Below are 15,798 nucleotides of genomic sequence, written 5' to 3' on the forward strand. Positions count from 1 at the left end.
AGATACCTACCATGGGACCCAGCAATTCCATTCCTAGGCGTATACTCAAAAGAATTTTTTAAAACGTTCACATAAAACCTTGTACACAAATGTTTCTAGCAGCATTATCCATAATAGCCAAAAAGTAGAAATAACCCAGTTGTTCCATCAACTGATGAATGGATAAACAAAATATGATATATCCACACAATGAAATATTACACAGCTATAGAAAAGAATGACGTACTAAAATTTGGATGAACCTTGAAAACATCATATTAAATGAAAGAAGCCAGAAACAGAAGACACACACACACATGCAGATTTACTTACATAAATACACATATGTACGTATATAAACACATGCATATACATGTCATCTTATATTTGCAAAGTTGCAATTGAGGGTTTTGTTTTTAAGTATGTTGACCAAAGGTTCATGTAGTATAATAGGAAAGCACTTAGCCCTATTGAAGGTGACGGACTTGGCAGATAGAACTCTCTTCTTCTACCTCCCTCCCCTTTAGAGAGTTTATTGGTATACTTTTCTGAGATAAAATGGGAGAACAAATCCAAGAATTCATAAAAGGTTAGACAATCAGTGACTAGAAATTAGAGCCTAAAGTACTAGTAAAAATTTTTTTTTAAAAAAAAGAAACCCACTCTGACAAATCAGCTAAACTTCCCTTATTTAACAGCACCGAAGAGCAAGAGCCTGTGCTTGCTTTTAATCAGCAAGCCTCCCTGCTATGAATTACTTTTTGCCTCTAACTCAGGAATCCACTGCATTTTTGGCCTTAGTTTCTAAGTGGAAATGATGAGAAATATGGCTGTGTTCCAAAAGGTTGCAGCAAATTATATGTGGATTAGATCTGAGAGCCATGAATTGTAAGGAACAATTCACAACTTGATTTCAAGCTTCAATTCTATAATCTCATGGACCAAGATATGGTGAATGAGATGTAACTTCTCTAATGGAACTGCAGGGAGAACTACCAAATCTGTTGTCAATATAAGTGACATTCATTCATCCCTTTATTTATACAAACAGGTATTTATTGAACACTTATCTGTCAGGCAACATGGAAATCACTAGGAATAAAAGATGTACAAGACAAAAATCTCTACCTTGAAAATGTCACAGTGCATTAAGGGAAGGCAAACGTATCACAAACCCTTAGAGAAATGGTGGGATGGACAGTAATAATAATAGACTTTTGTGCTCCTCTGATAACATAGTGATGCATCTAATTCTGCTGGGGTCTGAGTTTCACGGAGGAGGTGATACCAAATATGAGTCTCGAGGCAAATGTGTAGGAAAACAAAGGTGGAAAGTAATAGTCCAGACAGAGAAAACATTATGAGGAAAAACATAAGAACATGTCATATTCTGAATCCTGCAGTTTGTATGGAATGACTACAACCTGTGACATCTGTGGAGAAATAGCACAAAAGATTGACAAGAAGGAACTAGATCATGCCATAATAAGATTGGTCTTCATCCTATAGGCAATGGAAAGCTATTGCAAGATTTAAACAAGAGAGAGTTTGGATCAGGTTAGGTTTAGGACAATGTAGAAGATGAAGTGGAAGGAGTCTAGAAGCAAGAAGACTCAGTAGAAGACTATTGGAAGAGTTCAGGTGAGAGGTGGCAAGTTCAAGTCAAAGTCCAGGTGAGAAGTGGTAAGAATGGAGAGTAGAGAAACTACACATGCTTTGGAGACAGACTTGATGGAGTTGTAACTATGTAAATGTGAATGGTCTCAGATCATGCTCAGGTTATTAAATTGTGAGACACAGAAGAGCAGTAGGAGAGCTTTGAGGGGAAAGTCAAAGATGGAGCTTTAAGGTACTTGTGAACATTCAGAAAATTGAGCGGTGGAAATATGGGTCTGGCACTTAGGGAGGAGAACCAAACTAGAGAAACAGGTCATGGAGTCTCTGTGTATCACTAATAATAATGGTTGTATATGGCTGATGTTTCCCAGCAAAAGTTATACAGAGTAATGAAAGAAGATTGCCAAGAACAGAACCAAGGAGAAAGAAAAGATGCATCAGTCTGAGAGGTGGAAGAAACATAAAGGGCATGGTGTCAAAGAATGAGAAAATTTTAGGAAAGAGGGAAAATGTTTAGGAAATTTTATCATAGAATGATAAGTTTAGTAAAGAAAAGCACCCAGGGTTAACAATGAGAAGATCACCAGCAATCTCTGTTAGGGCAGTTTTCATGAAGTGGTGAGGCATGACTTACTTCATAACATCAGCACCAGTAGTCCCTAGCTTTTTAAATTAATTTCCAACGATTTCCTTAAGTCCCCCAGAATTTCTTATTTTTTAAAAAATTCTCACAAGTTCCCTACTTTCACAGTCCAAACGGGGAGAGGGAGTCCCCTGACATCTACAGTCTGGCTGAGAAAGAAGGCAGGTGTCCTGGAATTCTCTTTGCAGAACTCGTGTAGAAATCTGGCCCTGCAGAGAGCTACAAGCAAGGCAAGCTGTCCCCCCAGTAAGAGTAAACTGGATTCCAGGTTGCCTGCTTGAAGGCAGTGGGGACAGTTAGGAGTAAGGAGGGCATAGTAAAGAGTAGAGAAAATTTAGAATAGCTGTCTGGGAAACAGTGACATAATTACACAAAGTAGGAGGTTAAATTCATGCATAAGAAATGAATATGTGAACAGTTACCAACAGAGAATGAAAGTGGACCTGTGTCAATGGATTGTCCTAACACCTGCATTTACCACAACTGATTTTTTTTTTTAATTTAGGCCATGCCAAGACAGGCATTTTAAGACCACTGTTCTTAATGTTCTATCTCATTGGATTTAATGAGTCATACTTAAAAACAAATGGACTGTTTTCTATAGGGCCAGATTCACACTCAACTTCACAGAGTAGAAACTTAAAATGTTTGAAATTAACCCAAATCAATTTTTAAAAGATTTTCTCAGGAGAGAGAAGAGGACACATTTGGTTAAGACCCTGAGTGCCATGTGAAACATGTAAAAGATTGACTGAATGAAAATAGGCCATCCTTTGTCTCCCTTAGACACTAAGCCACCTTTTGTTCTACTCTTTTTTACTTTAATTGGAAATATTTTAAAATTTTAGAACCAGTTTTTTTCTAAATATCCGAATACTTATTTTTCTCCCTTTCTAAAAAGAAATGTCAGAGATTAAAAAGTTAAATCTTCCTTCCTTGAAACTAGCAAGAAAAGAACTGTTTGGTTCTAATTGTAGGTATTGTCTGGATTATATATTTTCCAGTTTCCTAGTAGAGTTTCTAGTATGCTCTGCTAGTTTCCCCAGCAGTTTCAACCCCTAGTAGAACACTGGCTATTGTATAATCTCCCCAATTGAAAGTATCCACAGTCAAGAACAACAGCATGCATTCTGGGCATACTTATTTACCACAATTTCTCTCTAAATATCATAATGTCCTTTTACTATGAAATTTTGCAGGCTATGATGTAAAAGAGAGCCCTCTCTCTGTGTGGCTCTTTTCTTGGGGCTTCAAGGAAATTGGCCCCTTGCAGCTGGTGTTTCTGAAAGTGAGTTATCAAAATTACTAACCATTTCCATTTAGGTTGTGGATTAAATGTTTGCAAATGGCAGCTTTAGCCTCTGGCAATTTAAAAACTGGGCTTAGCTTAAAGTACCATCTGACACTAGGTTTTACCTTCTTTTAATTTCATTCCAAAAAATGACTTGGATATTCACTCCAAGCTACCCACCCCTCAAAATTATTTTCTATTAATGGGCAGAAACAGATTAAAGAACCTACAGTGTGCCTTGATTTATAGAGCTACCATGCTTTGATTCATTCAATAAACATGCATTGGGTATCTAGCCTACAGTGGGGTGCTGCATTTGCAGAGTTCGTAAACATGGCCTTTTCCCTCAGGTCCTTGCAAACCAGTCAGTAAAGAACATTGTAAGTTCTACAGTAGAGGTGTGCACAGAGAGGAGGGCCATCACCATCAACTGTACTGTATACTGACTTGTCTGAAGTTTAAAATACTTTGTATCAGAAGAGAGGGATCCCCATTTTATGTAATTAATTCAGCAATTCCTTTGATAAAACATAGCCCTTTTGTAAATGCTTTCTTAATTAGTTTCTTTCTAACTTTAGAATTTCTTAAAGTAAGTCACACTTATAATTTCTGCCCTTGAAATAAGTATGTAAGAGTAAATATTTGTGAGATGTTACAGCATCCTAATATGTTTTACACTATTAAAGTTTGTGTGAATTTAGAGTGAGAGTATATGTATTTCTTTTACTTTCATGTAGAATCTTGCAACTGGGTGGGTTCTTAGAGATCATGTGCTCCTGGGATGGAAAACTTGAAGTCCAAAATTTAGAACTCACCAGGTCATACTGTGAGAGGGGACAAATAGGGCCTAATATACCAGTCTGCTTTTCACAAAAAAATATTTTATCTATGCTTAGAATGTTCTTATGAGCATTGATTTAGTAAAAATATATTTAAATTCTCAAATTTTATATTTAGAAAATCTCATGTAAATTTATTAGGTCATGTTCAAGAAAGCCTTAAAGAGCAAATCATGAATAAAAAATAGCCACTTCTAGAAGTTGTTCCTTTTTTCAACACTGTTTGTTAAAGCCACAGTTATGATATATGCTCTCTGTAAAAGGTCAATTAGCAGATTCCCCAGGATATTTAAAGTTTTGTGTTATCTTCTGAATGTCAAGTTGAAGTTAGAAATGTTACATTTGGGAGAATTTTGCCATAAAATAGTCCAAATTATGAAAAACAAATATTCCAGATCAAGGATAAGGGAGTGGTAGGAAATCATACTTTGCCTCCAGAAGCCTGAGAGGCTCCAAGGCCAGATCAGTTGGCCAATCAGTTCCCAACAGTGGCCCACTCCTTGAGATGGCAAGGGAATTGAACCCTTTTTAATATTTGGCCTCTTTTCACTGACCGACTCCTATGAACTGGTGTGAAGTAGTACAAAAGACAGTTTTTCATGCTTTTTTAATATGAGGATGGCCAGAGCCTACACATAAACTATGGGGTATGTTCTAGGAGAGGTCTGAAAGTATAAAGAGAAGAAAATAACCAATAGGACAAATTGTTGGTCCTAGTGAAGACCAAGGGGAATAAGATTGAAAGCTCTGATAGAAGGATGACCTTTGAACAATTCTTTTTCAGATCCTGGAGGAAAACAGGCGAGGATAGATGTGGCTATAGATATCTTTGTTCATGTTTGAGTTTAAAGTTGAAAAAGCTCATTCCTAATCTCTTCAGTTTTCACTGGGAAGCAAGGCAAGGCCATTTTCAAAAAGATTTGTAGGAGGGAATAAGGATTGGGATTGTAGGAGAGTTGTGGGCATTTGGGATATCAGTTGTGGGAATGGGGAAAATCACTGATTAGGGACAGGTAAAAGTTTCCTCCCAGCAGTGAGGATCCAGCTGCAGTTGAATACTGTGATTGTGGCATTTCACCAATATGCCTGGTTATGTTAATTCTCCACCAGTAAAGAGCAACTTAGATGTAGAAAGTAAAAACATAGAAAGAAACAAACATAAAAGTTTATAGGTTGACTTTATAGGAGAACCTAAATACAAAAACACTGAGGGTCTGGTGAAAGTGGTTAAAGTCGTTTACAATTAAAGTCTGACAGAGAAGGATGCAAAGCCATGAAGTTAGTGAAGCATCAGGAAAAAAGGAGTGTGGAAGATCTCTGAGACAGAACAGTTATCCTAGGAGTAAGGAAGTAAGAGATCTTGAAGGAAAGGAATAAGAAATCTGTGAATGTGATTAAGATCAGGGATCAGCTGACTTCCTGTAAAGGGTAAGATAGTAAATGTCTGTGGCTTTGCAGGCCATATGGATTCTGTTAGACTTCTCAACTCTGCCCTTGAAGTTGAAGGTATTCATAGATAACTAAACAAATGGGCATGGCTATGTTTCAGTAAAACTTTATTTACAAAAACGGGATGTGGTCTGTATTTGTCTCAAGATAATGACAATTACCAGGATGTGGAGGAAGTTAAGTGGAGGTGAAGGCTGTTAGAAACCAAGGGGCCAAGATGCTTTAAGATTAGTATATTGAATATAAACCATCTAGATCTAACAGACATCTAGAGAACACTACACCCAACAACAACAGAATAACACATTCTTCATAAATGTACAAGGAACATTCTCCAGGACAGATCATATGCTCGGCCGCAAAACGAGCCTTGGTAAATTTTTAAAGGATTGAAATAATACAGTGTATGTTCTCTGATCACAGTGGAGTGAAATTAGAAATCACAAATCACTAACAAAGAAATCTGGGAAATTCACAAGTATATGAAAATTAAATAATGCACTCCTCAACTGCTAATGGATCAAAGAAGAAATCACAAGGGAAATGACAAAATACTTTGAGATGAATGAAAATGAAGACAGAACACACCAAATATGGGATGCAATTAAAGCAGTGCTTAGGGGGAAATTTATAGCTATAAATGCCTACATTAAAAGGAGAAAAATATCACAATCAAAAATCTAATCTTTTATCTTAAGAGAAAGAAGGAGCAATAATCAGGTCTGAGATGGCTTGAGGAGATGGAATGGGATGAAAGCCCAGATAGAGAAGTTGACCTTAGCTGAGAAGAATGGCTTCTCTTCGTAACTGGAGCATAGAAAAGTAGAATGGTTTATATGTTTGCTATAAGATTATAAATTTCCCATCTTTACCGCTTTCATCTGTTTTCTCTGTAAAGCTGAAGTTGAGGTCATTTGCAGAGAATAAAGGGAAATGGAGCATTGGAGATTTGAGCAATAGTTTTTGTGTAGAATGGTTAAAATAGTCCTCCTATAGAGTTGACTAGAGAAAACTATTGAGAATTTCAGGCTGTTGAGGATCTTTTTGAGGCTGGTAGTAGTGTGTTACAGAGGAACTACTGATCTGCCGTGTTGTGTAATTCCTTCAACTGCATTTGGGTAGGTGGGTGAAGGCACAGAAAAGGCAAATGTTTGTGTTCATATATAGCTAGATGGGTGAAATGAGAAGATAAATAGGCAGGGAAATTTAAGATGTTGAAATGATGGGTCATGGTCAATAAGCTAGTTAAGGACAGAACTAAAGAAAGGAAAAAGCTAAGGAATAGGGAGCAAATAGATCACTTAACTGGAGGTCACCAGGAGGTCTAATATACAAATCGGCTTCATGAGGGCAGAGAAACTGTTTTGTTTGCTAATGAGTCCCAGGCCCTGGAATAGTGCCTGGCACAGAGTAAGTGTAAAATATTTGTATTTGTTGAATGAATGATCATGACAGAGCAGGGATCATTTAGGAAGAAAGCTGGAAGAATGGAAGGTTGTGGTCAGAGTTGGATGCTTGAATGGTGATAGAGAGGCGGAGCATTATGGGTAACACCTTGTATGTCTGACATGCACATACAGTAGGTTCTTGGTAACTATTAGCCTTAATCATTAAGTTTTTTGGCCTTTTATAGGAAATAAGTATTTTTTGAGAAATTAAGTAGAAAGTAATTTCTCTACAAATGGATGAATTGACAGTTCCCAAATAAGTATCATTTAAAGCCATTGAAACAATCAAAGTTGTTAATTCTACCTCATATGGGCAGAATAAAAAAACAAACAAATAAATAAACAAACAAAATACTAGTAGGAATGATCTTCCTTTCCAAATTAGCCTAGTCTATTTCTCAAAGCCAGAAGCTCGGAGTACTTCTTATGCTTTCTATTGTTTTATTTTGCTTATCACAAGTGTGGGAAATTTTAGATTCACAATACTGTATCACCTTTCTAAAGTGTATTGATCTTTCAGTAGTCTTTGAAAGACCTCTTTTTTTGCTTTTAGAATAAGGTTGAAGTCTCATTAAAAATAGACTATTTGCAAAGGAAAGGTTTACAGACAGGGGCTGAAATGGCAATAATCTAATGTTTAAACAACGCCAGTTTTTTTCCGTTTAGCTAAATGTATCAAAGAAGTACTTTGGTTTTGAGGATTCACGTCTTCTTTGGCTAACTTGTGGTAATTCTTACCCTGCTCCTCTCCCACACCCCACTGTGTAATTACTTGTACACAGTAGATATTAATAAGTCTGTATTGACTGTTCTTTAATTATGTATAGAGTTCGTTCAGGTTTTTTCTGTGAGATGTTATGGGAAAACCCGAATGAACTTTTTGGCCAACCCAAGAACAAGCAGTTCTCTGAAATGCCCTTCTCTGTACCTCTTTGCTGGGTAAATTTCTCTTATGATCCAGTTCAAATATCGTCTCTGAAATTATCCCCCACTCTTACAGGCGAATAATCAGGCCTCTGTCCTTAGAGTAGTTCTTTACTGTTTTCTATCATATTACCATTATTTACTGGTGTAGCTATTTCTCATTGTTGCCTTTTATCTATCAAGGAGCAGGGAATTTAGCTTATTCATCTTAGGGTCTCCATACCTTGTGTGTGCCTGCTATGTATAAAGTGCTCCAGGTTTGTCTGGCAAATAGTATGACAGTGAGAAAACTCATTCTACAAGAACGCTGTAGGCTTATGTTGGAAAACCCTGACCTCTAAAGGATTTTGCCTCTTTAAAATTTTCCTGCATTTAGGATACTGCTGTTAGGTGAGCAATGATTAATTGGTTATGGCTCTGTAATCCAATCAGTGGATGTAATTAACTTAGAGAAATGTTAGCCTTTTTCCCTACACCAACTTTTTCTTTCTTTTCTCTTTAAAAAAAAATTTTAGGGACTTCCCTGGTGGTCCAGTGGTTAAGACTCTGTGCCCCCAATGCAGGGTCCTGGGTTTGATCCCTGGTCAGGGAACTGAGATCCCACATGCCACATGGTACAGCCTAAAAAATAAAAAAAAATTATACAATTTTGAAAGGTTAAAGCTTCTTTTAATTAAGCATACAACATAGTTGATTTTCAATATATATTTATTAAAAATACAGATGTCCACCAAGATGTTAACAGTGACCATTATTTGGGTGGTGGCATTTTTATTTTTTAACTTTTTTCTCTAGAAATAATTTTTTTCATTCTTTGAATTTTCTATTTCATGATATATATTAGGGGAAAATTCCATTTTTTAGAAGATATGGTACATGATGGGGACATTTAAGAGAAATAAACGCTTTGGTACAGTTTGGAACCAGGCAGCTGGTTCAAGATGGACCAGTCCATGCTCCAGTAACAAATCTCAGTGGCTTAGGAAAACAAAAGTATATTTGCTGTAGATAGACAGGGGTTCTTCTACATCCAATATTGCACATCCAATCCTCCATCTCAAAGTAGTTTCCAAAGTTGCTGCAACCAGAGGAGGGAGAGATGGAAGAGACCAGCCAGCTCTCACCTGCCTCAGCACATGTCATTTGCCATGGCCAAAACAAGTGCCATGGCCCCAAGCTTACTGCAGAGTAAAGTGGAAAATGCAGGGGAGCACATATTGTGTACTGACTGAGCAGCAGTTGTCTCTGAACATGACTACAACTCCTTTCATTTTACAGTTACTGTAATGAATGTATGTTGGATCCAGACTGCGGTTTCTGCTATAAGATGAATAAATCAGCCGTCAGTGACTCCTCCTGTGTTCCAGTTAATAAAGCATCTACAAACGAGGCAGCCTGGGGCAGGTATGTAGCTCAGTATATACCATAAGAATATACAATAAAATTTCAAAATGAGTCTTATTTTTAAACTTACAGAATGACTGCACTTACAGTCAATGACTCTACTTCTTTTAAATTGGTCTTCTTTTAAAGAATCTTTGAAACTGGTCTTTATAACTACATTACTTTGCAGCATATTCTGATGAGTGTGGGTAGACAACATTGCAACTGTATGTTTCACAAACTTAGAATATAAACTCTAGCCTAGACTTCAGGAAATCCAAATTTCAGACCCAGCGTTGTCCTAATAAGCTACAGGACTTTGGATCTTGAGGCAGGTATTTCTAAATATTGCCAAGGCAGTTTCTCCTGCTGGGTATTTTTAAATTATACTAATAATTTCCAAACTCCCAAACTTAAGTGAAAGACAGAAAATTGTCAAGTCAAAATGAATTATTATCACTTTAAATTCTTTTAGTACATTCCTGGAAGTCGGAGAAATTAAACAAAATAAGGATAAAGTTGGTAATTATAGGCAAGTATGAGAAAGTATAAACCTTTCTCTTTTTGACAGATCACATTGGTTTATAGTAGGCACATAAAAGAAATATTAGTATAGAACAGATATGAACTAATATTCATATTCATGGGCACAAAAACATGTAAGTATTATTTGACATGGCTTTAACCTCTTTTATGTTTTAAATTCTCATAAAAAGAATAGTATCCTCTCATTCTGTCTCCTAATACTGATGAAGGCAATGAAATCTGTAATAAAGTGCTTGTATCTCCTAGGAGCCATGAAGTATAATATATCATTATTAATCATTATGCTATTGTCATTAATCATTTTATTAGGGAATTACTCCAAAGAAGTAGAAATAAATTATATGGTAGTTGAGTGAAAATCCAGACCACATTTTAAATACACTGATTAAAAAGAAATATGTAAAAGAAATGCAATTATTACTTAAAATGAAAACATGAAAGAGCTTCTTTTAAAACACCCAGCACATACTTTTCATCAGTCAAGCTTTATTAGGAAGTTAATTGATTAAATATTTTTAGATGTAATAGTTTACAGCTTTAATCCTTATGATTTTTTTCAATAGAAAAAACCTGAAAGTTACCAGTCAAGAATTATGAACATTATGAAATCTGTGTATGTAGTTTCCTGTATTTCTTAGAATTAATTTACAAACTTAAGAGAAATGTCTACTGATGGTAAGGGGACGCTAAAATTAGATGTTTCTCTCTTCCTCAGTAGAAGGTCTAGAGGTCAGAGGTCTCAAAATAAGAGTCTTGTTCTTTTTGCAAATAACAAATTGTACAACTTTTTAATAGAAATGTGTATTACTTCTTTTATTTCAACTTATTCTTAGATTTTATTTATTTTTTTGTACCATTATTCCTTGGTTACACGCACTACTAGAGAAGAGTGAAAACAGATAATACCCAAGTAGGAAAAATACAAAGAACTAAACAAAATATACAAAGAACTTTCATGTTTGTGGACTATTCTTAGAATAACCTCAAATTCTTTACTGCCCATCCCCCCTGAAAAAAAAAACAGGTTTTCTCACTCTTCTCTGTGCTGAGCAACAACCCTCCTCCTAGCTTGGCCACTGTGGTGGCTTGCCTCAATCTGTTCTAGAAAGAAAGCAAAAAATGCAGGATATGTTAACCATGAAAAATTCCTACAACAGATTTTCCATTTGTAGGTAAAATAGCATTCACTATATTTTTGTTTATTAGTTGGTTGACAGGTTTTATGCAGTTACCTAGGATGGAATTTTCAGGGTAAAATCTACCATTACCTTGGATTCATATTTGAGATATACTATTTCTAGATGTTTTAGGGTCAAGTATTGAGGCAATTCATAGACAGAAACTGAGATCTCTAATCGTAGCTGTTTCCTGAGAAGACACCAGGTAAAATGATAATACCATTCATGATGGGGATAGTATGCTGATTTTGATGTACTCTGAATTATCTCAATATAATGAAAACCATTTGTCCATATAATCAACTATAATTAGTTGGAAACAAAACTTTAAGTCAATCAGCATGCTTTTCTATATCTATGTAGTTATATTTCAATCAAAAGTTTTTTTTAATCATTTAGTTCTCAAAAGAGATATAAAAATGACCAAGCACATGAAAAACTGTTCAGCATCACTAATCATTAGGGAAATGCAAGTGAAAACTATAATGAGATATTGCCTCAGACCCCTTAGGATAAAAAACAACAACAAAAACAAAACAACAATTGTTGTGAAGCATGTGGAAAAATTAGAAACTGTATGCACTGTGGATAGGAATGTAAAATGGTGCAACCAGTCTGGAAAACAGTATTTTAAGACAGAATTATATATCATTTAACAATTCCATTTCTGGGTATATGTCCAAAAGAATTGAAAGCAAGGTCTTAAAGTTATATTTGAATACCCATGTTCATAGCAGCATTATTCACAATAGCTAAAAGATGGAAGCAACTCGAGTGTTATTTGACGGATGAATGGATAAACAAACTCTATATACAAACAATGATATATTATTCATATTTAAAGGAAAGAAATTCTGGCTACTACAACATGAATGAACCTTGAAGACATGATGATAAGTGAAATTAACAAATACCGTATGACTCCACTAATATGAGGTACCTAGAGTAGTCAGGTTTATAGAGACAGGAAGAAGAATGGTGGTTGCCATAGGCAGGGGCAAGAAGGAAATAGGGAGTTTGTTTAATGGGTATAGAGTTTCAGTTTTGGAAATGGAATGAGTTTTGGAGGTTGCTTGCACACTAAGGTGAATATGCTTTAACATTACTGAACTGTACAATAAAAAATGATTAAAATTTAAAATGGTTAATTAAAATGGTAAATTTTATGTAATGCGTACTTTACAATTAAAACTTTTAAGAAGGAAAATCCATGTTAAAATCATTTAACATACCTCTAGAAAATACAGTATAATTAGCTGATAGAAAACCTTCTCCTGTCCATCATCCTTGGTACCTCCTACATGCATCCCACACACAGGCAAATACAGGTTTAATTCACAGCTGAACTTGAGAGAAATGCCCATGTGCCACCAATGAGAATGAGAGCAGTGAGCCCATGGGAATATCAGAACAGAAGCCAGCCTAAAGGGTGAGAGGCTAGTGTTTTAGGTGCTGAGAAGACAAAGGTGCAGGTCTTGACTCTGGAGCTATGATGGGCTACCTAGGCTCTGAGACAGAGACAAGAAAAACTGTTGACCTGGGCTAGGCAAGCTGCTAAATTCTCTGTGGCCCACTTGGGACCTTGAATAGAAATAGCGTCACACATGAGAAAGCAAAACCAGGAGCATTTACTGTGGGGAAATATGGCTTATAATTTCACACTGCCTTTGTGAAGGGGGAACCATAGGAGAAGCGTGAAGAGTGAAAAAGTGGGTCCCAAACTGGAGACATCTGTAGAGCTAACTCAGAAAGAAACATGCAATTGTCAGAATCCAGGACACATGAGACTTCCATGGAAAGCAAATATGAGATAGTCAAAAATTTAAAACTACATCAATTTATGAAGAAAAGAAAGCCACCAAGTGTGACAGATGGAAGAATGAATACCTAAAGAAACTTGTATTACCAAAAAAAAAAACTTTTAAGAGACTTTAATATGTTTAAAAGAAAAAAAGGAAATAGTATAATTTTTTCGATTATACTGAAAGCTGCACACTTATGATTTGTGCAGTATATGGGTATGTATGTGTGTGTGTGTATATATATACACATATATATACATATATAACAAATGTTATACTTAAGTAAAATTTGTAAAAAAAAAAACTTGGAAAGCTAAACTTCTAGATAAATAACATAGAATGTGGTATGGGAACTTTGGGGGAAAAAAAAAAACCCTCTGTATTCTTTGGTTTGTTTTCAGAAGGAAATGGAGATTATAATTAGTTTGCAACTTGTTAAATATAGGTGTTAAAAATATAAGTATAATCTCTTAAAGATATATACTAGTACAGAGAGAAAAAAGAGAATGAGTCAAACTAATAAAGACAGGAAAAGGGGAAGATTACAGGAAAAAAACATGGTTAAGAGAAACCACCACCAAAAAAAAAAAAACCAGCAAAATTAGTTACATGTAAATGTACCTGTTATTAAAGTGAAAATAACTCAATTAAACATACCTATTAAAGACAAAGTTCCTCACACTAGATTTTTTTAATGCAGTTATGCGCAGTTTACAAGAGACAGTCATTGAAAGATTGGAAATAAAGGAGTGGAAAAAATTAGATAAGTGCTCAATCAAGAAGACAAAAAATAGCAGAGGTTAGAGAATTTGGAAAACTTAATAACAAGCTTGCTGTAAGAGTTAAATAATGAACCTAACACATAGAGAACTTCATTCTTTTCAAGCATATTATAGAAATAAAGGAGTGGAAAAAATTAGATAAATGCTCAATCAAGAAGACAAAAAATAGCAGAGGTTAGAGAATTTGGAAAACTTAATAGCAAGCTTGATGTAAGAGTTAAATAATGAACCTAACACATAGAGAACTTCATTCTTTTCAAGCAAACATAAAACACTTATGAAGATTTACCATATTCAAGCACAAAGAATAAATTTATATAAATGTAAATTCCAATAAATTCTAAGTAAATCCAGATAATCGGTATTGTGCAAAATGTCTTTTCAGTGATAACACTGCAAAGCAATAGAAAGATATTTATCACATCGTTTACTTTAGTCTGTAAACTTAAAAAAAAAACTTCACATTAATTAATGAGTTAAGAAGGAATCATAATGGAAACCAGGACACTGAAATTAGTAACGGACAAGATCCACAAGAAGTGAGAGCTAGAATACAGAGTTAGTCTGTAGAGTAAGCAGAGGATGGAAATTAAAAGACAAGAGGAAAAAATAATGCAAAGCAAAGAAATACTAGAGAAGATCCAAAAACAAAAGTTGGTTCTTAGAGAAGACAAATTTAATGGAGAAAACTCTGGCAATACTGGTTAAGAAGAGAGAGAAGGCACAGACAGTATTTAGAATGAGAAAAAAGGGCATATAAAAATAGTAAAGATTTTAAAATTCATAAGAGAATATTATGAATAATGCTGTCCAGTGCATTTGGAAACAGATAAAATAGTTTCCTAGAAAAAACATAACTTTCCAGAACCAGCTTGATACCTCTGTGAAGTGTGACTTTTATTCCCATTGTACAGATGAAGACAGTGAGGCTTAGAGGGTCTGAATTACTTTCTCAAAGTCAAAAAGCCAGTAAGTCCATTGCTTTTAGGGAAGCAACAATTGGGTAGAAGAAAGATGCACATTTTTGAGTTGGCTTCAAATTTGAGCTTTTATCATTTCCCTTATCATTGGCACTGGGACAGTCTGGGCCTCTCTGAGCCCCAGTCTTCATCTGTAAAACAGGAACAATATAATTGCTGTGTTGAACAATATCGTTTTTTATTTGTTTTTATTGAAGTATAGTTGATTTACAATATTGTGTTCGTTTAAGATGTATAGCACAGTGATTCAGTTATTTTTTTCAGGTAATATTCCATTATAGGTTATTCAAGATATTGAATATAATTCCCTGTGCTATACAGTAAATCCTTGTTGCTTGTCTATTTTATGTATAGTAGTTTGTGTCTGTTAATCCCATACTCCTAATATACAATATAACATACAATATTCCATTGTGTGTATGTATATATATATGCGTGTGTATGTGTGTATATATATGTCTATACACACACACACACACACACACACACACACACACACACACACCCCACATCTTCTCTATCCATTCATCTGTCAGTGGACATTTAGGTTGCTTCTGTGTCTTAGCTATTATGAATAGTGCTGCTATGAACACTGGGGTACATATATCTTTTCAAATTAGAGTTTTCATTTTTTCTGGATATGTACCCAGGAGTGGGATTGCTTGATCACGTGGTAGCTCTATTTTTAGTTTTTTAAGAAACCCCCATACTGTTTTCCAAAGTGGCTGCACCAATTTATATTCCCACCAACATTTGAGGGTTCCCTTTTATCCACAGCAGTATGGTTTTTATGAACTTTAAATGAGTATTTCTGAAGACACTCATAAAAATGTAATGTTCTGCACACATAAGTAGTAAATATCCTGTAACAATATTTATTATTCTTACATTTGTCAATAACACATTTTCTAGACTAGAATAAGCACTTCCTAACAGA

The 15,798-nt window shown here is 35.2% G+C and overlaps 1 protein-coding gene across 3 annotated transcripts in view; it reads left to right on the plus strand.

The window, feature by feature from the left end:
• Nucleotides 1-15,798, plus strand: part of SLC2A13 (solute carrier family 2 member 13) — a 445,982-nt gene that overhangs the window by 346,551 nt on the left and 83,633 nt on the right. For all 3 annotated transcript variants that reach the window (XM_032646426.1, XM_032646428.1, XM_032646427.1), the window contains exon 7: nucleotides 9,469-9,594. In XM_032646426.1, the coding sequence (XP_032502317.1) occupies nucleotides 9,469-9,594 (126 nt within the window). The remainder of the gene's footprint in view (nucleotides 1-9,468; nucleotides 9,595-15,798) is intronic.

This window comes from Phocoena sinus, chromosome 10 (assembly GCF_008692025.1).
Source record: "Phocoena sinus isolate mPhoSin1 chromosome 10, mPhoSin1.pri, whole genome shotgun sequence".
Lineage (NCBI taxonomy): Eukaryota > Metazoa > Chordata > Mammalia > Artiodactyla > Phocoenidae > Phocoena > Phocoena sinus.